Source organism: Dromaius novaehollandiae, chromosome 29, assembly GCF_036370855.1.
Source record: "Dromaius novaehollandiae isolate bDroNov1 chromosome 29, bDroNov1.hap1, whole genome shotgun sequence".
In the NCBI taxonomy this organism is placed as follows: domain Eukaryota; kingdom Metazoa; phylum Chordata; class Aves; order Casuariiformes; family Dromaiidae; genus Dromaius; species Dromaius novaehollandiae.
In genome coordinates, this window is record NC_088126.1 from 713,822 (window position 1) to 736,193 (window position 22,372).

At 51.6% G+C, this 22,372-nt stretch overlaps 1 protein-coding gene across 6 annotated transcripts in view; it reads left to right on the forward strand.

Annotated features, from left to right (window-relative positions):
* The window catches only part of GATAD2B (GATA zinc finger domain containing 2B), a 51,549-nt gene that overhangs the window by 20,880 nt on the left and 8,297 nt on the right, over positions 1-22,372 (forward strand). For 4 of the 6 annotated variants that reach the window (XM_064499047.1, XM_026118391.2, XM_064499046.1 and 1 more), the window contains exons 2-8: positions 474-544; positions 9,749-10,078; positions 15,763-15,892; positions 16,164-16,295; positions 16,653-16,784; positions 19,575-19,745; positions 21,734-22,049. In XM_064499047.1, the coding sequence (XP_064355117.1) occupies positions 9,750-10,078; positions 15,763-15,892; positions 16,164-16,295; positions 16,653-16,784; positions 19,575-19,745; positions 21,734-22,049 (1,210 nt within the window). In that variant the 5' untranslated portion in view covers positions 474-544; position 9,749. The remainder of the gene's footprint in view (positions 1-473; positions 545-9,748; positions 10,079-15,762; positions 15,893-16,163; positions 16,296-16,652; positions 16,785-19,574; positions 19,746-21,733; positions 22,050-22,372) is intronic. The other 2 variants (XM_064499048.1, XM_026118392.2) reach the window with 1 other exon arrangement.

The following is a 22,372-nucleotide window of genomic DNA, read 5'->3' on the forward strand; positions in this document are numbered from 1 at the left end:
TTGTAGCATAGTATTTCCTTTTGCAGCTTTCACAATAATACAAACTGAGTGTAGTATTTCTTGACAACTTACAATCTTTAGCATCAGGATTCAAAGAGCAGCACGTTTTTATTTGATAGCATTTTTTTGTATCCGTGTTCTTGCAGATCTCTCTTCAGACTGCCTAGCCGTTAAGTCATAATTACCTTTTTAGGTTATTATCCTTTTTATAGTATTGTATGGAAATGCTCGTCTTGGGAGCCAGCCATTTTGTGTGTGCTGTGTTGAAATGCGTTTTACGACATAGATGTTGGTTTGTATTCAGCCTAGATGGAAGTTAAGACGTTGTAGCGTTGCATATGTCAGGCGCTCGCGAGCCCCTAGACGAGCGATTTCCTCGTGCGGTGCTGGTTAGCTGCCCCGGCAGGTTCAGAATGAGAAGCCACAATGTGTGAAATCTTTAGTTTACATATGGGCTTGTTCTGTTTTTTAAGTGTGCGACTGGAATATTGGAAGTCAGATGTGCGAAAGTGGCTTTTGAACAGCGAGAGTGGAGCATATTAAGGTAAGTTGGACCTTGTTTCGTTAGTGTGTGTATAAACATGATTTCTGCTCCATAAGCTTACCAGAATGGGCCAAATCCAGCAGAAGATTTAAACAGCTTTTATTCCATTGATATACTATTTTAAAATGCATCAAGTAAGATATGGCACAGTTCTTGTTGTTTCAAGTTACCAGGATGGTGGCAGAGCTTTTGGATTGATATCTCTATAATCGCTTAGTTCTGCACCATTGAAAAACATGATGCTTTTCACCAGCCTATACCTGGGTTGGGTGCACAGTTCAAGTTTTCTTTCTCTGCAAATATTACGGAGAATGTGGGGATGCTGCTTTGGAGTTGGATGTTGGTGCAAATACATGGGTGGCCAAGTGGAGAAGCTGCTATAGTACGGCGTGAAGTCTTCTGTCTGTGAGCAGAGTTGCTTCTTTTCCCCAAACCTTGTGTGTTATAAATGTATTTGTTCTAGTAATCCAACTTGTTTGCTTTTTTTGAACTAATGCAGCTCCAAGTGTTTCTGAATTGTGCTTGAAGTGTCTGTTTTCCCTTGGGTTTTATTTAATCGGCCATGTGAGTGTGCGTGCGCGTGTGTGCACATGCGTTGCTTCCACAGCCTCTGGTCCCGGTGGGGTTTAACCCGTTTGGCTGTGCGGTTCCTGTTGGTGAACTGGGGCAGAATCTTGGATGCTGTAGTCTGGAGTCGAGGCTGAAGTTGGAGGCAATGGAGAGACACTGATTTGGGCTGAGTTTGGCACTGCCCAAGTGGTGGAAGGGAGACTTTCGCTACTGGGCGCCTTGCTCCGGCTCCCCAGGGTTGCCTATGCTGCATGCTTAGGGTCCGCTTCGATAGCGTGGAAAAGCAAAAATACTCCAATTTACTGAACATTGCAATCTCATTTACTGGACGTGTGTGTCAGCGCCTGAAGGATTGGGTCCTTCTCATTGAAGGTGGTGACTGAAACCTATTCTTGTCTGTTTGAAAATTGGGGGCTTCTCTGCCCTTCCAAGCAGTGTCACTCGGTCTGCAGTGCCTGTGCTCTTGGCAGGGATGTTGCTGTACGGTTCTGTGCTTTCTTCCGTATCAGGCTGGAAAAAAGAAAGGAAGATGACTTTCCGCCCTTCCGAGGCATCGTTGAGGTGTGGTAGGCTTTGCACGTAGACAAACTTACGCTCGCTGCACTTGGGAAGAGCAGAAATTAGTCTCTTACAAAATAGTCCTCCTCAAAACGTTTAGGATGCTTCCAGTCTCCTGAAATCATTGCGGAGGCCTGTCTTAGTTACAGCCTGTTCTCACTTCTCTATTAGCGGCACTGGCAGTTGTCCTTTACCACTGCTTCCTGCTCGGAGTTTTCGGATAAGTTCGTACAGTCCTTTGAAAATGTTATTCCTCCTTTAAGCATTGCTGTGTTTCTTTTGGTAGCAGTCCCCTCTCCCTTTTCCGTAAGGGTCTAACCAAACAGTTGTGGCCTGCTTGCTTTGTGGATTTTCACTCCTATGTGTATATGGATATATATGTACGCGTGAATGTGTGTGCGTGATAACGCTCGCGTGCGCTCCATCGCTCGCACAAAATTTTGGGTGTCTGCTGGGCCCGACCGTCGCGTTGTAGTGCAGAGCGGGGTTAGCAGGGCGGTGCTGCTGAGAGCCCCAGGCTGCTCCCGGCCCTGGACAAGGAGCCTGCGCAGATAAACTGCCCAGAGCTGCTTCCCTGCTGCTGCTCTCGCCCGCGTTGCAAGAGCCGAGGATTCGGCGTGCTTTGGTGCTCTGCACCCCGGGTGCCCTGGAGCGGGGAGGGCCGATGGATGTGGTGGTGCTCAGCCCTCCAAGAAGGGTCGGCTGGGCCAGCGCTGCCTTCTCCACTTGTCTGGCTTGGTGTTGCCGGGGCCAGGCCTCCGCGTTGATGCAGCCGTCCGAAGTTGCCTCGTTAACCCTGTCTGTGCATCTGCCGCTTATAAAGGCGATTCCTCACCTGAATGGCAAGGGAACAGGAACAAAAGCGAACGCGAGATCTGCGTGTAGCCCGTTTCCCTTGGCTCCGTGCTGCGCTGCACGCGGGTCCTGTGGACGCGCTGCCGGCCGGTGACGTGGCGCGGGCTGCCGAGGCCTTGCCGCTTCCCTCCGTGGAGGATGGTGCCTTCCTGGGGAGCGGCGCGCGGGCCGGCTTTCGTTTCGGTCACGGACGCTCGCGTTCCCGGCCTCGGAGGCGGGAGGCCAGGTAGGCAGCCCTGCCGTTCGAGGGCTGGCGGCGACGTCTGCGTGGCAGCTCTGCTCGTAGCAACTCCTTGTGCTGCTTGAGTAAAGATGACTGAGAAAGGTGGAAACTGCTTGTTACTCGGTGGGGGAGAGACGGGTGAGACCTTGTGTCGCTGGAAACACGTGGCCAGGGAGTTTTTTCCTTTAAGAAATGTCAGGCTTGGTCTGTTGAAGAGTCCGTCTTACCTCCGATGCTCGTGACAGTGGCCGGTGTAAACGGCTTCACAGGAGGGCACACGCAGCGTTGCCAGAAGTATTTTGGAGTACTCTGCAGAAAGTTTTCATCCTTGCTGGTTCGGAGAGGAGGCAGCTTTGAGAGTCGATAGAGGAGGAAAAGAGGGAACTGTTTGCTTTGCCCGGCTTGAGGATGGAGCAGCAGAGCGTCCCGCCCGCAGCAACGCCTCGGTCCTGGCTGATGCGTCCCTCGTGGGATGATCCCGCACGGCCGACGGGCACCTGGAGGAGGGTGGGAAGCCCGGGCCTGGGAGCTCGAAGTCCTGCCGTGGAAAGTGTCTGGGCTTCCTGCTGCGGCTTCTGGATGTCCTGGCCTTGGCCCCGGCTTCTCTCTACCGGTTCTTGGACCCCGGGATGAGAAGGGGGAAGCACAGGTTGCACCTCGCAGTCTGGATCAGATTCAAAGGTATAAACTGGAGAATTCCTGTCTCTGTCTCTTCTGCACCTGCAAGCACTGGTCCGAAGCCTCCCTTCTGCCCTCAGAGAGGTCGGGCGATGCCTGTTCCTACAGGAGATTGTTGATCTTGTGCCGTTTTGTTGTGTAAAGTTTTCTTTCTGGGTGTTGCTGGTAGTTGGTCGGGCAGATAGGATGGCACAGGCTGTCAAGCGGAGACGTTTTCTTGGTTTTCTTTCAGCTTTGTGTGTAAGCTTGTTAATCGCAGCCCACCAATTAGTTCTGGAGGGTCTGAGTGTTGGGTGGATGGTGTGGTTGGTCACACAGGACTCGAGGAAGGCAAAGGTGTAGGTTAGCAAAATGAAGGAGCCCTGGAAAGAGTATGTGGTGGGGTTGCCGTGTCCTGGAGCTCCAGCTTCACTGAATAAGCTCAAGTTGAAGCTAACTTTTGCTCTTGCTGCCAACTTTCTGTTGCTCAGTGTCATCTTCATCAAGTAAATCTCAGAATGACACTTAATCTGTACAGCCTCGTATAGATTGCGTGTTAAGAATCGTGTATAACTAGTCCCTAGATATACTTGCTTCTCTAGGATAATATTCATTTTTTAGCTGAACTCACTTGTTCCAGCTTTTAAAATAGCGTGGGGTTTTTTGGGTTTTTTTGCATGGTGTGTGCAATTGTGGGTGCTGTATCAAATATAAATAGAAAATCGAGCTGCTGTTTTGCTTGCCTGGGAGTGGAAAACCTGCATTTCTAGCACCAGAGAAGTGAAACTGCCTAAAGCTAAAAGAACATATAGAAGGGCACATGATGCTGAAAGTGATGACTGCCTCGCCACGGACTGCGCTGAACTTCAGCGAAATGACCGGCGCATCTGCACGGGCCGCCTCCGTGGCGGGTCTCTGCGCACTGGGCCGCTGGGTGTGCGCTTCAGCCAACGTCTGCTTAGCTTGGCTCCTTCCACTTCTCCCCTCACCTGTAAATCTGGCAGCTGCTGTTGTTTTTGTGCTGAAGCGCCACGCGGGACAAGGCGATGTTCTGCCTGGTATCCAACGCACCTGCGGGACGCTGGACCGGGAGGAAGGTGGGTTGCGGAGGCTGAACACCGGTGACGCCGCGGCTCGAGGAGGCAGGGGCTGCAGCGAGGAAGGCTCCTGTGCTTATAACCCGGGAAGGGCTGTGGGAACTGGCTGGTGCTGATGACGGCAGAGTGTGGAGAAGGAGGTCTGGAGTTAGGCTGGGTGGCCGTAACATTTAGCATATGCTGAAGTGTAGGAGTTGGGGTCCCCAAGTCTTTGGTAAGAGCGTCTGTGCATCCAGCGACGGTCTGTTTACATAAGGAAGTTACTGATGGGAGGTAGAGAACAAGGATGATGCTGCCGCTGCCGTTTTGTGCGGCTTGTTTTCCAGGTTTGCCTTCTAGGAATCTGAGCAAAAAGCCCTTTTGGAGCAGTTTTTCCTCAACGTCTGGAGAGGAGGAAGGACGTGGCCAGTCTTGTCTTGCTTGTTCTCCAACTGAAGATGTTGCATTTCACGTAGCTTTTCCTCGAAGAGGGCGTGTAGTCAGCGCCTCGGGAGGAAGACTGGCGATGAGCATAAAGAGCAAACGCGTCGTGGGAAGGAGGAGGAATAGGCTCGGGAGGTGGGAATCGCTGTCAGTGCTTGCTGCGCCTCTAGACTTGGGCCCTGAGTCTCTGCAGCCTGAGCTGGGCAGCGTGTCGTCTTCTCGTCCGGCCTCCTTCTCCCGGGGAGTCTCAACTTCTGAATGCCGCTTCTGAACTGACGCTGGTGGCTTTTAGGGAGTCGGTGAAGCCTGCTCACCTACGGAGGTGCCACTGGAGATAATTACAGTCTGTATCAAGTCAGAAACAAAACATGTTTTATAGCTCTTCTGTTTTCCCTTAGGGGATTTTGCCACCATTTGAGAAGTTTGTTTCGTGTGTGGGGGGGGGTTGTGGCTTTTTTTTTTAGTTATTTTTTTCCATTCATAAGTTCCTTTAGAGAAGTGAAATGGAGAGCCTACTTCCTTGGCTGTGCAAGAACTCGGAGTGATTTATTGGAGGATTGCTAGACGCGGTGGCAGGAGACGGGTCCGAATCGTCTGGCTTGTGTTCCTGGGTTGGCGGAGATGTGCTCTCGTGCCCGTTGCCTCTTGTCGGTCAGGTGCAGCTCGAACGCGAGCGTGTTGTCTGATGCAGCTGAATGGCGGGACTGGAAGTGTCCGCGTGTGCGTCCCTTCGGATGGTCCTATTCCTGTCCAGCCTAACTCAGCTGATTTCTTCTGAAAGGCCTCAAAACTCAGAGGGGGGGGGAATTCTGCTCTTGCTCTAGTTTATACTTCCAGATCACTGATAAAGAGCTAGATCCCTAATAGCCAGTCCTTGGTTTTAAAATCACTCGTAAGTCAAGCTGGAGAGGTTTAATCTCTGTTTTTAATTTGGGTTACTCTGACACAAAGCAGACGAGTGCTGAAGTTCCTAACTGTCTGACCTTCAGACTTGCTAAATAGCCAGCGGTTTAGAGAATTCCTGTCCATTTCTGCTAATTTTGGATGGAGTCGAAGGCTCTCCTCCAGCTTGCCCTTTCCTGCGGTTCGGTGAAGGGAAGGGGAAGGTGTTCTGGAAATTCCTAGGACTCCTGGTAAAGCTGCAGTTTCTCCCCCTCCCTTCCCCCATCCTCGCGGCTGTGTTAACGCTGAAGGGCCCCATTCAATAAAGAATCCGAAGCCTAATTTAATTTTTATTGAATCTGGCTGGAAGTGCGTGCTCCTTACCAAGCCTGGAACGTCCCTCCTTGAAAGGATTAAATAGTTATGGTACCTGTTTCTGGTGACGGAGGTTTTGATTTCTTATTTAAGGGGAGGCTTTTCGAAACCCTCAGACACCATCTACCCGCGTCTTTGCCGGCAGGGTTTGTTCATGGCGTGCCGAGCTCCTTTCCTCCCGTGGCAAGTAGGTGTCTGTATGTAACTGATACTGTCAAAATCCGGCTGACTGCCGGCCATGCTGTTTTGGAGGCTGATGTATTCGTTCACTTCAGTGCTTGCAGGCCAAAACATTTATTTCCCACTTCTGATGCGTTCCAGGTCCCAGGACAGCGTTTCCTTGACTTGCCGAAAGGAGAACCACTCTTTCTGCGGCTGCTGGCGGGTCCCAGCAAGGCTGCCGCGTCGCGGGAGAGCTGCGCGTTCGGGGATGTGGTGGAGCAGGGTCACTAGGTCCGTGTGAAGGAGGTGCACCAAAACTCGCTTTGCTCAGCTCCGAGATGGTGGGAAGGGGGGCTCTCGGGACCAGCCCTTTCCCTTGGGCACGGGGGTGGACAGCAGACCCCTGACCTGCAGAGAGGCCGAGGAGAAGCGTCCCTGTCCTTGCGCAGCGCTGCCGCGTTCCCTTTGCGGACGCGGTGGCGGTGGCAGCGGTGCTCTCGGCACCCGCTCTGCCTCCGAAGGGCTGCCGTTGTGTCCGAAACGGCGTCCGAGCGCGCTGGAAATACGATCCGCAGAAGGGGAGAGCTCACTGCTTGGCCACGACAGTCAAGTGTCTGTCCATGCCAACACCGTGGAAGAGACGCCTCGAGGTGCAGGCATGGCCTTAGCCTTTTTTTTGAAAAAACAGGTAAATTTTTACTAAGCTCCAGTGGCTTTTTCCTTGCCTAGGTACCTCTCGCTGCCCTTCTGATGTCCAGAAACAGACTGCTGTGTCTTCAGGAAGTCCGAATCTCCTCTGTGCACTCCAGCACTGTTTTATTTTTCTGCTTGCCAGCAAATATTATGGCTATATTTGTCTTAGTGCCAGAACATGTGACATGAAATATCTATGTGCATGAAGCAGTGCAAGGTTTTTGAGTAGCAAGACATAATTCAGTGAAATTGCTTCAGATTGCTTGTCAGTTAAGGTGGTATCAACTTTCCTACGCTGTGCGTGTGTTAGCAATACACCCAGTTTACATACCACCGTGGAGCCCATTTAACAGGGCTGGTATGGCTTTGCAGTAGGGAAGTGCCTGCCGAGTGACTTCGCTCCCAGCTGGCTCTGTGTCATTATCCAGGGAGGTTTGTTTAATGTGTCCTAAAGCGAATAGGAAGGCTGCAGCTCTAAGTGACAGCTGGGTAGGAAGTATGCATGCTCCCTTTCCACGCACCAGCCTTTGGCTGCCAACTCTCTGGACTCCTTACTCCTCCTTACCTTCTCTCATCTCCCAAGAGCGTTAAGTGGAGGAAGCTGCCGTGGAGGCCCTTTCGCTGCCCCGTTAATTGGAGCGAGGCGTTTTCCCAGCAGCTGCTGCAGACGGCGGTGCTGGGTGCGGGCAGGGTTCTTGCTCTCCCGTGGTGTCTTAAATCGCCCACCGGCACTTACGTCTTCAGTTTAACCTGGGGTCGGTTGTTGGGGATGGGAGTGGAGAGCCGCGTTTCACGCGTCGTCCAGAGCCCTTCCCGAGCTTGTCCGTGCTCGCCCGTCTATATTTGGTTACAGTATACGTGAATTCTCCTGCCGAGAGACGAGACTGTTGAGTAGAAAGATGTCTAAGGTGCTCACCCTTAATATGGCAACCTGTCTGAGACCAGACCAGTGCCAGAGGGTTGCCTGGATTTTTTCTATTGCATTGCAGATTTCCACTTGTTTCCTTGCTGCCTCAGGTGACCGTACCCGTCGCGAACCGGGGAATGCTGCTGTGACACAGCTCGTGTCCCTGAAACCAGGTTACTGCCTTGATGCTGCAGCTGAACTTGTGTGAGGGCTGTACTTTTAAATGCATCTAATTACAGGGGATTTATAACTGATCCAGAACAATGTCTCCCTGGCAGAAATTTGGCTTTGTGAGGCTTTATCTCGTGAGTGACTTGAAGCCAAATTTAGTAATGGCTGTACAGGCTCCACCTTGAGAGAGTATGTAGTAGCGGAGGTGACTGAGGTTTGGGTGCTCTGGCATCATCTTTTTGTTCGGGGCATGCAGACATTATTAATAAAGTGAATGGAAGTGAGACTAAATGTGTGAACTAGCCTCCTTCCCTAAGCTCTGTGTAGCTGCCTTGGCATCATGTTACAGTGTGCCCAAATAATTGGGCTCCCTCCGGCAGCTGCCAGAGATCTCAAAATGTCCGATTCTTCAGGCCCGTGTCTGTAGCCCAGCGCGGGGGGGACACTCGGGGGCACAACTTCAGCCCGTTCTTTGTTGTCCGCAAACGTCTGTCCTTGCGGCTGGCTTCCTCCTGCGCTGCGGCAGGCTGCTAGCGTGCAGGACCCCGTGGAAGAAGCTGTCATGCTGCCGTTGCTCCCTCCAATTCGTACTTGCTTTAAGTCCCCGCGTTGTTTGGCATCGTCCCCCACCCCGACCGGGTCGTCGGTAAGTAAAGACGCTCCCGAGCTGGTCTGTCCCAGCAGCCCGTTGGAAACGGGCCCCGTTTGCAGGTGGAGAGCGCTTGGCTTTCTCGTAGCTCTGGCTGCTGGTCGGCCCGGGCGCGGGAGGGTCGGCGATGATGGGCCCCGCGGCTCGGCCCCTCTGCCGCGCTCGTTAGCCGCGGGGCGCTGCTGGAGTGCAGGCTGTGGGCCGGGGAAGCTCGGGGCGAGGGTGGCTGGGGACCGTCCTGGGCGCGTTATCCTCTTGAGTGGGAAGGCGCGTCGCATTCCTTACGGACTAGCAGGATAACTTGAGTGAAGGGCAGGTGACTGCAGAAAAATGGCATGGCAGGGGGTTTCTTTATTTTCAAAGAGGAAAAGTTTTCTGCCTGCCTCTCGTTAGAGGAAGATCTGGAGCATTTGGCTCTCATCGGAGGAGCTTTCTTCAAAGGAAAAAGCATTCTGCCCCTCCCCGCTGCCAGAACCCCCCAAAATCTGTTTTTCTGGTGCAAAAGCCCCAGCACGGGCCGTGTCTCTGGATGAGTTTGGTGTCCCTCAGCTTCCCTTTCTAGTAAACCTCGCCGTGCCGTAGCCAGCCGCCTTTTAATGTCGGCTGAGGGCTTGTGCCCCGTTCTCGGGCTCCAGGGCGCTCTCGCCATTCAGGTGTGTGCGGTTAATCTACGCTGCTTGGGAAACTCCCCGTCTGGCTGGTTTGGGATTGGGAACAAAAGCGCGCAACGTGCTGTTAGCAGGTTAACGCATGCACGCGCGTGGGAGGTCAGCGCTGCGGGCGCCGCATCGGTGGTGCGCTCTTCCCGGGAAAGCAGGGCACGGAGGTCCGTGCGGCCTGGGGATGAGGCTGCACGGGGAATGCCCATGCGCAGCACCGCTCGTTATCGAGATTTTATGTATGAGTTACGCCAGGCCTGCTACAGCTGTTCTCTGTTTGTCGTGATACTGATTTTGTTCTTTTGCCAACCTCTGCCCTGCAGGATGGACAGAATGACAGAAGATGCTTTGCGCCTGAACCTCTTAAAACGGAGCTTGGACCAAGCGGATGACCGGGACGATGTCCTGGCAAAAAGGCTAAAAATGGAAGGACATGAGGCGATGGAGCGCCTGAAGATGCTGGCACTGCTGAAGAGGAAAGACCTCTCAGGCATCGAGGTGCCCCACGAGCTCCCAGTAAAACAGGATGGTGTGAAAGTCTATGAAGAAAAGCTGAATGGGAGCCTTAGGCCCCATGGGGATGGCAGGACTGCAGGGAGGCCAGGGAAGGAAAACATTAACGATGAGCCGGTGGATATGAGCGCAAGGAGAAGGTAAGTGCCAAATGACTGGAGTTTGCAGCTAGCCTATTATTAATCCTCTGCTCAGCCAGATGTGAGATCCCAAGTCAGAAATTAAATCAACATTTCATGGTCCTGGAGACTTGGGGGAGTCTTCCTGGTACCTTGGTGTCTGCGAGGTGCCTCTGGCTGAAATCTGAGCAGCAGCGGCTGCTCTCCCAGTAGAGTTTCTCTGGAAACATTCAGCGCTGTGTTTTTATTGTTTTTACTTCTGCTATCCTTCTTATTCTACCCCAAAAACAGATGGACGTTGTTTCTTCTCTTCCTTTATCTGCGCGTTTAGTATTGTAAGTTAAAACAGTTGGGTGGTAGCAATGCGGCCCCTGCCAGTGTGTGCGAAGGAGGAGGGATCCCACTCCAGTTAGCGTTTTTATTAGCATCTACAAAAGCGACAGCTAAAGTCCTTTATTTAGCTGGCAGCCAAATCTAATGCAAGTGCATGGACAATCACTCTCAAAGCTGACCCTGGCCATGCTAGTGACTCTGCGAGGAAGAAGTAATTATTTTTTCCCTGCTGAGCCTGAGACTGCTCATGAAAAGCAATTGCCTGAGTTACCAAGTGCTCGTGAGTTGTGTCTGTTTTCTGGGAGAAGTGTTGGTATTCCTCGCGTTCTCTATTTGCATCTGTCTGATGCACAGTGCGCGCACACCTGATTTTTTATCATGGGTGAACTCCAGCTACTTCTTCAGTCACGTTCTGCGCAAAGGAGTACAAGTTCGTAGGGCCGTAAGTGAGAACTTGCACTATCGATGCATCCTGCCTCTTTGTTTTTATTTTGCTCCTCTTTGGAGGAAGAAAGAAGCAAATGTTAAATGAGTTTGTTTTCCTGCTTGATTTGGATACTGAGTCAATGCAGACTTGGCAAACAGGCTGAGCAACTGAACAGAGGAGTCCCGCTTGAACTAAGCGCAGAGTGTTGGACCTTCCTGTGATATTTTCTTGATGCTTTAAATGAATGGCAGCACTTTGAGGAACCAGGTATTTGTAGCGACTTGGGTGAAGTGTGTTTAAAGAGGTGGTAGTAATTTCTTTGCGGAGATGCAGCCTGCAGTGGCAGAAGCTTTCTTTGCAGGCCGGTCAGGAGCCAGCGTCCCAGCTGGTTGGAGGCATCTTTGCATGTGGTCTGGAGGGTTGGCTTCTTTGGCAGAAACGCTTTACATGTTGGGGCAGGGTGAATTCCTCTTCGTGGCTCCTTTAAAGATGCCTCCTTTGGTGAAAGGGTGTGTGTTGCCAGCATTGTTTGTTCTTCAAGTCAAAAGGACCTGGACTGTGATTCAGCAAAACCTAAATTGTTTTGATTGCTGTATGGTGTGGGGGCTTTTTTGTGTCGATGGTGGCTTTTGGATAAGGAGGGTGTGCTTTCCGAACGCCCGGGGGCTCCTTTCCTGACTGGAGCCAACGAGCACGTGCTGGAAGCGGGGGTTGAAGGCCAGGGACCGCTGCTGCTGTGGCAGTAGGTGGGTGCTAGGTATGTAATGCCTTCATTGACACTTGCTCATCTGTCAGATCCTGGCTTGTAGAGAATCAGAAGTGGCGAAGAGACCTGAAGTGCCAGAACTGGGAAGGAGGATATCACTTGTATTTTTCTTTAAGGAAAACGTGTGTGGCTTAACTCAGCCCAGTTGCCTGTGCTGCTGGTTTAGCCTCTTACAGTGTGATGAACTGTGTGTGGTCAGGCAGAAGCACGGGTGCAGTATTCCACAGCGTGGGATTTGTGCGCTCGTGGGAGCCTCGGGTACAAGCAACGCCCTTCTCGAGCCCGCGAGGCTCATCCGCGTCCTGCCGCAGGTGCGGTGTTGTGAGGCTGCCCCTCTGCCAAGGGCAGCTCCGCGGCAGCGAGGCCCGATGTGAGCGGGTCGCGCGGTCTTGCTGCCCCGCTGAGCTGCGACCTTGCCCGTAGTCGGTCCGTTCGCTTAAGGTCGATGTTGTTTTATAGTTTGAAGGCGAGATCCAGTACGGCCTGGTGAAGGTGGAGCCAGGACCCCTGAGTTCCCATCGCAGCTCTCTGGCTCACTTGTCTCACAGCTCTTGGGTGAGACTCTGTGTCTCTAATACAGATAATATTCAGCCACTTCACAAATGTGTTTAGGCTCTAGAGGTGTTAAATGGTGTGGGAGCAGAGATGGCTCTGAGTAAGTGACTACACAGGCTTCCTTCCTACTGAAGAAATAACGAGCGAGCCTCCGGCACGGAGCAGCCTGTGTGCCAGCTTCGCACTTAGGGTTGTTCAGTTGAGTTGCTTCAACGTTGTACAAGAAGTGGAGAATCTAGTTAGACACCAGAACTGGCCATAGACACGTGCAACATGGAAGCCAGCCGCGTTGCCTTGGGTCGTGCTCTTGAAATCCTGAATTTCTCATGGTGTGTTTTGTTTCAAGGAAAAGTTGGGAGTGAAAGATGTAACCACGAAAAGAGGGCTGCCTTCAGAAATAAATGGCGATTCAAATTCCATCAGCCTTAAGAAGAGGGAGAAGAAAATTGCCAGAAGTTTTGAAATAATTTAGCATGAAAAAGTCTCTAGCAATAGAAATATGGCTGGGTAGTATTTGCCTGACCGGTTGATAAGCTCGAGCTCGCTTGGGGAATGTGCTCCGTCTTCTCACCTTTGCCTGCCTCCTGCATGGTCAGGGTAGCTTTTCTTCCAGTAGTTTTGTTGTAATTACGCCCTTGCCTTGACAAAAGTAAATAAAACAACGCTGACATATCCAGCAGCTCTTTGCAGATGGCCCTGTTTTCCCCTGTCTGGCTTTGACGTTGGCTTTTTTTTGTCAACGGAATGTAAATAAAACAGCCGAGACGTATCCGAACGCTTGTCCAAAATAATCGCCGGAAGCAGCGATGGCAGCCCGCGTTTAGGCAAAGCCCGAACTAAAATACGATGCTCGATTGCTCGGGGCGTGCTCGAGATGTGGCCGGGACGGAAGGGGCACCCCAGGAGCAGGAGACCGGCTGTAGCGGGAGATCCGAAGAGCGTCTGGGCGCTTTGGCGGCTACCCGTCGTGTCGTGCCGTGCTGCCGGCGTTCGCTCGTGGCGGAGGGGAGCTGCCGCTGGAGCTGCACCGGCTGCTAGACGCGGCCTGGGAGCTGGCGGCCGCAGCGGTTAACACGCGGGTTTTGTACCGAGAGGGCTTTGCTCGTTCAGGTCGCTGCGTTGGCACAGCAAGTCTGGCACGTCAACGGCTTCACTGAAATCGTTTGGGAATGGGCGTTCGGGGCAGCTGGGAGCAGCATCCCGCTGAAGCGCCGGCAGGGCTGGACGCCTCGAGAGCTGCCGCGGACTCATCACGAAGGAGCTTTTGGTCTCGGCTGGCTGGACGTGAAGCTCCTCGGGTGCAGGTTCGTTTGCCTGGACTGGACTGCGCTGGCTTCATCTCCGTAGGATGTTCTGGGCCTTCTCCGCCAACTGTGCCGCGAGGACGCGGGCTGCGTAGCCAGCCAGAGCTTCGGCCGGGAGCCGTCGGGAGCGAGCGTCCCTCGCTGAGAGGCGCGCCCGAGGCTCGGCCCGGAGACGGGCGTCTCGAGCAGGCCGGCTGCGGGAGCCGAAGGGGACCGGCAAGCCATAAGGCACAAACAGATTGCAGGAACGAGCTGGGCAGGCGGCGCGTGCAACGTGCGGGGTTTTGAACACCAGAAGCTTTGTTCCTACCTACGCGAGGCGACTGAACACGTATAAAATATGGAGGCAGATTGTGAAACGCATCCTCCCACTGCGCAGCTTCCCAGCTCCGCGGTTGCTGTGGCGTGGTCCGTCTTCCTGTCCATGCCGCTCGCCGAGCGGTGACCGTTGGGGCCGGGGCTGTCCCCGGCCTCCCTCTCCCCCGGAGGCACCAGCCTTCCCCTTGCCCCTGCAGAGCCGAGGGATCGATCGCAGAGGGAGCAGCGGTTCGGAAGCTCCTGGTCTGGGTCCTGTGTGCGGTGTCCGTCGGGTACTGGAATGAGATGTGTAAAAGAAGAGGATATCTACTGATCGGAAGATACCGTGTTCATATGACACTTTAAGTCTGTAGTGGCCCACAAAGAGGTTATTGAGGACTCTTATACGTGTAGAAATACCGTGCAGAGCAGTGTCCCCGGTTCTCATGGGCTCAGCAAAGTGCCTTTTCTTGGTGCTCTGGAACCATGTTGCTGAGGGCATTTCCCGAGACGAGCAGCCACCCACAGACTCCTCCGCGCCAACGGGATTTGCAGTGGACAAACCACCCTCGTCTTGCAGGGCTCGTTAACTCTGTCGGAGCTGGCAGAGAGCTGCTCTTACGGCGGTAAATCGCGTTGACGTCGCTTGTCGTGACTGCAGCGTGCGGAGCAGCAAAGCTCGCTTCCTAACGTGCTCCTCGGCAGCGTCGGAGCTGTGCAGGAGCGAGAACAAACCGGTCCTCGATGTCCTCTTCTGTCCATGGCTGGACTTTGTGCTCAGCTGGCTGTTCGGGACGGTCAGGCCCGTGCTGCTAACACAGGAGTCACCAAAGGTGGCAGACAGTAAAGTTTCTGAGTTCTTTATGGGAAACGTGGGGTAAACCAGTCGGCAGGGGCAGGGAGGAGGAGGAGGCAGCTCTTGCTTGGGGCAGAGCTTTCTATAACCTCTGCATAAAAGCCCCTGTGAGCCATGTGTCTGGCTCCTACTGTCCTGTCTGAATTCAAAGCCTTCAGAGCAGTCAAGCCTGGGAATTTGGTTCCAGCGTCATACTTCCTCCTGGCTTTTCAAAGCTAGAAGTTTCAGATAAGATAATCTGTGCATCTCCTCCCTCCCCCTGCAGCCTCAAACCAAAGACCTTCCAGCGAGTCTGAGGAGCGATAAGTCTGTCTGCCTCTGTGGCAACACGCCTGATACCTTTATAGCTACGGTTACTACTTACACTGGACTATTTAGCATTTTTCTAAGGCTCTCCAAGCACTATTCATTAAACTGGTGATAGTTAAAGGGCTTTTATTAGTGTCTCCTTACGCAGAACGATGCCACAACGAAGGATGCGGCGCTTGGATACTGCTGGTGATAGCACTGGTTTTCCAGTGACGGGCTGTTGTAGCTGCTGCTCCTTTCCTTTACTGATTCTAGGTCACAGTTCAATCGGATCTTTTGACTCTGCAGGATATTTTTTAAATCTTCCTTTACGGATGACCTTTTGGAATAGGTTGGGTTTGGAACATTTACATTTTTGTTAAACTGGAGATGTACCCCGTTCTTATCTCAAGCATCGTGCGAGTAGTGGTGATCTCTTTGGGTAAGTATGAACAGTAACAGGCAAAAGCGTCTATGCAGTTATGCTTGCCTGTTCTCTCTTATCTCAGCACCTGGTTGCAGTTGTCTCTTCCTATTTGGTTACCGTATAGCTCATTATTAACACGTGGATAGACCTGTCTCAGATAGGCTTGTGTCACATGTTTGCTTACCTTGCACTTAGAGCAGTCCACCTTTTACCCTGGTGAAGAAAACATTTTGAATGAGCCTTTTCCACTCTAACCGTGATCGCTTGTGAGCAGTGAATGCTTTCCCTGCTCTGAAGCTGGGGGGTCGCTCGCGTTTGTCATCCCTGCGGATATAAATAGAAGTGCCAAACTCCAATGTGGATCTGTGGCAGAGGGGAGTTTCCAACCCTCGGGTTTGTGTTGATGCCTCGGTGTTGTGGCTCATTCTTTTTTTCTTCGTTCTGTTATGCAGTGACCAGGACAGGGGTCGATTAACCCCTTCGCCAGATATAATTGTCCTCTCCGATAATGAGGCATCCAGTCCCCGTTCCAGCTCTCGTATGGAAGAAAGACTTAAGGCAGCAAATCTTGAAATGTTTAAGGTAAGGAATTTCTCGGCTGTTCTTGGGAAGAGCGGTGGCTACGACAGAGGGGAGCCCTTCTGCTGCGAGGGGAGTGCTTTCGAAGGACTCGGGAGCTAAGGGGGCTTTCTGAGCAATGCAGTGGCTTCTGGTCATAATGGTCCGGCCCCTGTTGAGTTGTCTGCGGTACGAACTCTTGCTTGTTTAATGCTTCCTGATGCTCTCTTGTTACCAATCCATAGCAGCAGGTTTCATTTGTGTAAGTTTTGAATGATTTTCTGGGTGTTTGCAGGGTAAAAGCATAGAGGAGCGACAGCAGCTTATCAAACAGCTTCGGGATGAGCTACGACTGGAGGAGGCCAGGCTTGTGTTGCTGAAGAAACTGAGGCAAAGTCAGCTGCAGAAGGAGAATGTGGTGCAGAAGGTGAAGCTCTGAGCAGCATCGTTTGGGGCTGGGCTGTGGGTGGTAGGTACTTGTGCTCGTGGAAGCCTGTTGGCAGACCCATGCTAAGGACTCACTGTTGGTACTGGACCTTCTTTTACTCCACTTTTTTGGTGGGCGCTTGTTCTGATGCCATTGAGTGATATTTATTGCTGTAGTGTGGCTGTAGCAAATCCATAGTCCAGCCCAGCTTGCTGCCCTTGAGGTCAGCTGAGAGGGTAAATTTGTGCAGCTCTGAAGTATTAGTATATGATTAGGCTGGTCAACGTTGGGTCTGTCAATGGATTTCTTTCCTGAGCACTATGTGTTGATGCTAGTATTCATCCTCTCTCAATCTAGACTCCTGTTGTCCAGAATGCGGCGTCTATTGTCCAGCCATCTCCTGCTCATGTGGGACAGCAGGGACTGTCCAAGCTTCCCTCCAGGCCCGGAGCTCAGGGGGTTGAGCCTCAGAACTTAAGGACATTACAGGTGAGCCTTCCTGATGCTCTCTTCTGTTAATGCAGCGTTTTTGTGCAAAGGACTGTAATTCCGCTTGGTGCGTGCCTAACACTGCACGTTCGTCTCTGCACAGTTAAAATGAATGCATCTGTTGCCTGTAAGTCAGTTGTCCCGATTGACTGAGATGCTTTTTCCAAGAGGAAGATAAATGTTGGCAGTTCTCAATACTACGAATAGAACAGTCTGTCTTGTGTGGTCACAAAGCCATGGAAGTAAAGGCAGTGACCACTGTTAGCGACCAGGTAACTAGACTAGGCTGCACTGATGTTCCAGAGTTGGTATGGGAAATCTCTTTACAGGTAAGGATGTCTCTGAAGCTGATGATCTGAGACTGAGGCATCTCCATGGTGTTTTGTGCCTGTCTCGGATTTTTGCCCTTTCTGGTGTCATAATGCATGATGCGAATGTGGTGTTCTGGTTGGTACTCTGCCACTTCAGAAGTAGTAGCTTTTCAGTAGAGAGGTTTGGAGGTTAATACTGCCAACAATGCAGGGTCACATGAGATGGAAGGGGCTAATTTATTGAAAAGGTGATGGTGATAACCCTGAAAAAAGTTGTCTACTGCTTGGTAATGCATACAAAGTGCAAGTTCTGGGCTTATAGGAAGAAAAGTTTTAGCCTGCACTTAGCAGCAGAACAACTGGTCAGCAGAACTGTGTTTTGAGACAGTACAGGATGGCCAGAGGAAGACGGCGAAGAAAAATGCAAACAAAACATGCAATTGAAATGTTTACCTTCTTTGGGAAAGTACTATAGACAGAGCAGGGTGCTGTCTGACACGGATACCTTTCTGTATGTGTGCTGGAAGAATGCTAATTCTAGATGTCACAGTTGTTTAATATTGCACAGATAAACAAAAAGCCAACAGTATGAGCTCACTGGAAGGCGCGCAGTCAGCGTGTGCGTGTGGAGTGCGGTGTTTACGCTAATGAGCAATAGGGATTTTTTTCTTGGCGCTTCATCCAGCTCTGCTGTAGGGCGTGGAGTTCCCTGCCATCGTGAGTCCCTCTCTCCTGCCCCCTCCCCAAGTATTCCTGTTCCCTAGCTGATAACTCTGCTCTGCTGGAGGTGCTCCCGAGTCTGGGTTGAATGCGTGCTCCTTCAGGAGGAAGCCCTGCATAGGAAGTTCCCCATAGCCCGGTCAAGGTGACCGCTAAAAAGTGTCCTTAGACTAGGGTTGCCTCAAGTAACTACAGGATTTAGACTGCCTGCAAATTTGCACTTTGCTCTTTGCCTGCTCTGCGCTGGAGGCAGCCTGGCCTGTTCCCTGCCGCCTGGGCTCGGGCAGGAGATGAGCTGCTACGGTTTGCCCTGGCAGAGCCCCGGCAGGATTCTCAGCCTGAATGAATGTTTTCAGTGGGAAAGCAACTCCGGAGCATCGCAAAATGCACTTTGGCCTCTTAGCAGGAGGCTGGCAGTTGCATTTCTTTGATTGTGGTAGAATATACAAAGTCCCAGGGATGCACTGGGGAAGCAGCGCTCCGGAGATGCCGGCAGAGCGCTGGGGAGATGGTGTCTGGGAAGCACGTGAACTAATTGAGGTGATACTCCGGTGTCTAACTGCCTGTAGCTTTCTCTCATGCTTTTGCCAAAGACTTTCATTTCAATCTTGCTGATCGTTTACTCCCCCATTAACCATCTCTTTTGTTTGGGACGTTTGTTTTCTTCGCTATGGCAACGATTCTGGGGTCAAGTCTATTGTGACTTCGCAGTGGGATCAGGCTGGTAAAGGAAACGGGCTTTAAGGAAGGAGGAAATACATTGTTTGCACAGTCTTTGTGAAGATTTTCTTATGTGTGACAATGAAGAACCTCATATAGAACAAGTAGGAAAAAAATTGTCAGACATGAGATGTTTAAAGTTTTAACATTGTCTTTGACAAAAAAATTCCAGCCCTTCTACCTGTCGTTTTCCCGTTTGAACCATTATGGTGGTGGTCAGAAATGTGGAGAACTTGTTCTGAGCTGTGTGTGTTACGTGAAGACTGGGCAGGTCTCTTGGTCTCAGCCTGCGGTCAGTTGGCTGTAATCAGTGTATCGTATTTTTGACTGTGTGATTTCCACAACCGCAATTCAAGATTTGTAATGCACCTCTGTGTTCCTGTAGCGAAGGCAAACCCCATCTCCGTGTTAGTCAGAAGTCTCGTAACTGTTTTGCTTTCAGCTCAGGCACCATTGCAAGCGTTGTGAATTCTGGCACTTGCTTTTAATACCTTTTGTGTAGCTGGCAAACTACCTGCTTTTTCTTTTTGGTGTTTCCCCCCCCCCCCCACCTCCTCTTCCCTTTGCATTTTTACATACTGATCAAATGAGCTCGGTTTGTTTTTAATGCAGAGGGTTTGAAATGTAGGCCATGGAAGTGTGTCTTGGGATGCTGCAGGAGATGAAAAGTCTCAGCCTAGACCATGGAGGTCCTCGTTCTGGTGAGCTGGTTGGCAGCTTGGAAGTGATTACTCCACAAGATTAATACTCCTTTTCTTGACTTGCATGAAATTCCAGCCTCTTTACAGAAAATACGAGTATGTTAATCTGAGAAGCTCTTGTCACAGGCAAAATGGAACAAGATTACTTAAATAACAATTATAGGAAAAGCTGTGTTCAGTTCTTCTTCAAGTGGTATCTCAATGGGCCACACTGGAAAGTAACTTGAATTACAGATTAGTGGAAATGCTCAGTTGTTGCAAAGCCTGATTAGGGAACTAAAAATCCTGGTTTGCCTCAAGACCTTTTTTTTCCTATTTCTTGTTTCCTTTCTTGACAGGGTCACAGTGTCATTAGGTCTGCCACAAATACGACTCTGCCCCATATGCTTATGTCGCAGCGTGTGATTGCTCCAAACCCTGCCCAGTTACAAGGGCAGCGTGTTCCTCCTAAACCTGGCCTCATCCGCACTACAACTCCAAGCATGAATCCAGCCATCAACTACCAACCGGTAGGTTACTTCTCTGTTGCCAGTTTGGGGCTTAGTTGCCTGGTGGGTTAGTAAGAAAGGAAAAGAGGAAGTGCCGTGTGAGTCCGGTTAATCCCATGGAGGTGCTCAGAGCTCAGAATGAAGACATTAGAGCGAAGCTTACAGATGGAAATGTATCTGAAGCACAGACAAAGACAAATGTCCTTGACCTGCGTGAAAGAATGGAACGATAAATAATGAAAAACTTCCTATTGTGGAGCTGCCAGCTACCAACGTGATTGTTCATCAAAACCAAACACAGGACTATTCTCCTGCTGGAATGACAGTCCCGAAGACCCCAGAGAAGCAGGGTGAATAGCTGTGAGAAGGTCTAGTTGCTCTTTCTGTAGTGTGTAGTCAGCAGTGAGTTGTGCGGTTTCTTTTTATGCTTCTCTGACAGAAGTGTGCAGCAAACTCCCTGCAATCCAGGAGCAGGACACTTAAAACCATTCTTTTTTTCTTTCAAAAGTCAGACCATTTAAGACTGTGAACGGAGAGGAAAAGAATAGCGTTTTCCAGTTCTAGCACTGGTCTCCTCAGTGCCCGAGCTTACCGACTTGTTTCCCGGGATGCATTTCCCCGTTCTGCGGCACAGTCTTCGTTCCTTGTCCCAGACTATAACATTTGGCTGAGATGCCTCATGTTTACACAGGCCCAGGCTAACAACCACTGTCAATTCCTGTTGGGGTTAGTTAGCTAGTTCTTAAGCCATTTAATCCGTCCTAACAACGGTATAGTACAAACTTGTAAATTGTAAGCGTGACGACACAACAGTCCAGAAGCCTTGCATCTAAACAACTGTCAAACCTAAGTACAGCTTGATTGATACAACTCTTCTTTTTAAGTTCATTGGTGTTAATTTATCATCTTTTTGTTTATAGAGCTGCATCAGTTACCTCTGATCAGCTCTGCCATTATTTTGCCTGCACCTATGTCAGATTAACTGGTTTAGGATTAGCTTGGTTTTCTGCCTCCCCTTTTTCCCAATCAGCAAAGCATTAGCAGTATTCTATTGAATCAGGTTTCCCCACTACCGCCACCTTTTTTTAATCTTTTATATGTTGTTCTTGATCAGCATGAGGTTGTCGCCTCAGCCTTGGTAATTGAGACTGCTTGAATTGCTGAGCAAGTTTGCGACTGTTTGGGATTTTCCCCTTTGCATGCACTGAAGTGTTCCTACCCCAAGGAATAGGTAGGGTATATGAAAGGCTGGCAGCAGCAATGTCTGCGCTTAAATAGGTTGCAGGCGGATGGCTTCGTTTCACAAAAGACTGTGGAAGCTGCATCATCAGGTCAGCAGAAGTCTTTGTGCTTTGTTACCGTCACGTGCCAGAGGAATCCGGGGACTGAGAATCCGAATGAACGGAGGATGCAGAAGAAAGCCACTGGAAATGGAAGAGGAGGGAACTGGCACACTCCGAGCACCTGTGTGGGAGGGGATGGACACCATCTGGCAGTGGGGATGCTGCTTGGGCGTGTGCCAGATCAGTGAAGCAAAAGGTGGAGGAGCATAACTTGACAGTGAACAATGGTGCCAGCAAGTGAATCACGGCGCTCGGTGCTGCCTACACGCCACGCGAGGCTGACGCTGGGTCCTGAGCGCCGGCCGAGACCGGGCTCTGTACGCGCAGTCCCCGGCTGTCAAACTCCTTCGGCTGCTCTGGACGCCGAGTCTCTTCTGCGCTGACTTTATTGCGCCGCAGGTCCTTCACTCCCTGGCATCCGTGTTGCTGATGAGTTTATTGTAGAGGCCGAGGCGTGCTCCCTGCTCCCGCATCCTAGCATGGCTCCTGTCTCCCCCGGTCCCTTTGGTGATGTTTGCAGACAGAGGGAGGACTGTAAGAAGGCTGTCTGGCTGCTCCATGCTGCCTTTAGCATCTCAGCCATAGTAAGGGACAGTGCGAGCGCAAGCCTCTGTTCCGGCACAGATACCAGACCTGTATTAACCCTCATCTCCTCTTTCTCTGCAGCAATCAAGTTCTTCTGTTCCTTGCCAGCGTACGTCGTCTTCAGCCATCTATATGAATCTTGCCTCTCACATCCAGCCTGGCACTGTGAACAGGGTGTCGTCTCCGCTCCCCAGCCCCAGTGCTCTGAACGATGCCGCCAATTCCCAGGCAGCTGCCAAGCTTGCCCTGCGCAAGCAGCTGGAAAAGACGCTGCTGGAGATACCACCCCCAAAGCCGCCCGCGCCCCTGCTTCACTTCCTGCCCAGCGCGGCCAACAGCGAGTTCATCTACATGGTGGGGCTGGAGGAGGTGGTGCAAAGTGTTATCGACAGCCAAGGTGAGCTCCGGGGAGACGCAGCGGTGAGCGCTCTGCTGCCAGGCCTGCGCTGTGCTTCGGCACCGGCGGTGCCATCTCATGTCGTCTCTTTTGAATCCCCTCTGTTGCTCTGCAAAACACTGAAATCTGTGGCTCAGACCGTAGGGAGAGTGGTTTCTACTCCTGCATAGCTCCGCACTCTTCCTCCTTGCTGCGGTTTTTTGCAGTCGGAGAGCACGGCCGCCTCCGCTGCCAGGGAGCCGGGCGCCTGCTGACCCCCGCGGGCACGGAGCCTGTCTGCTGGCGCGGCGCTGCCTGGCTCTGCCGGCTGGGAGCGTGCGGAG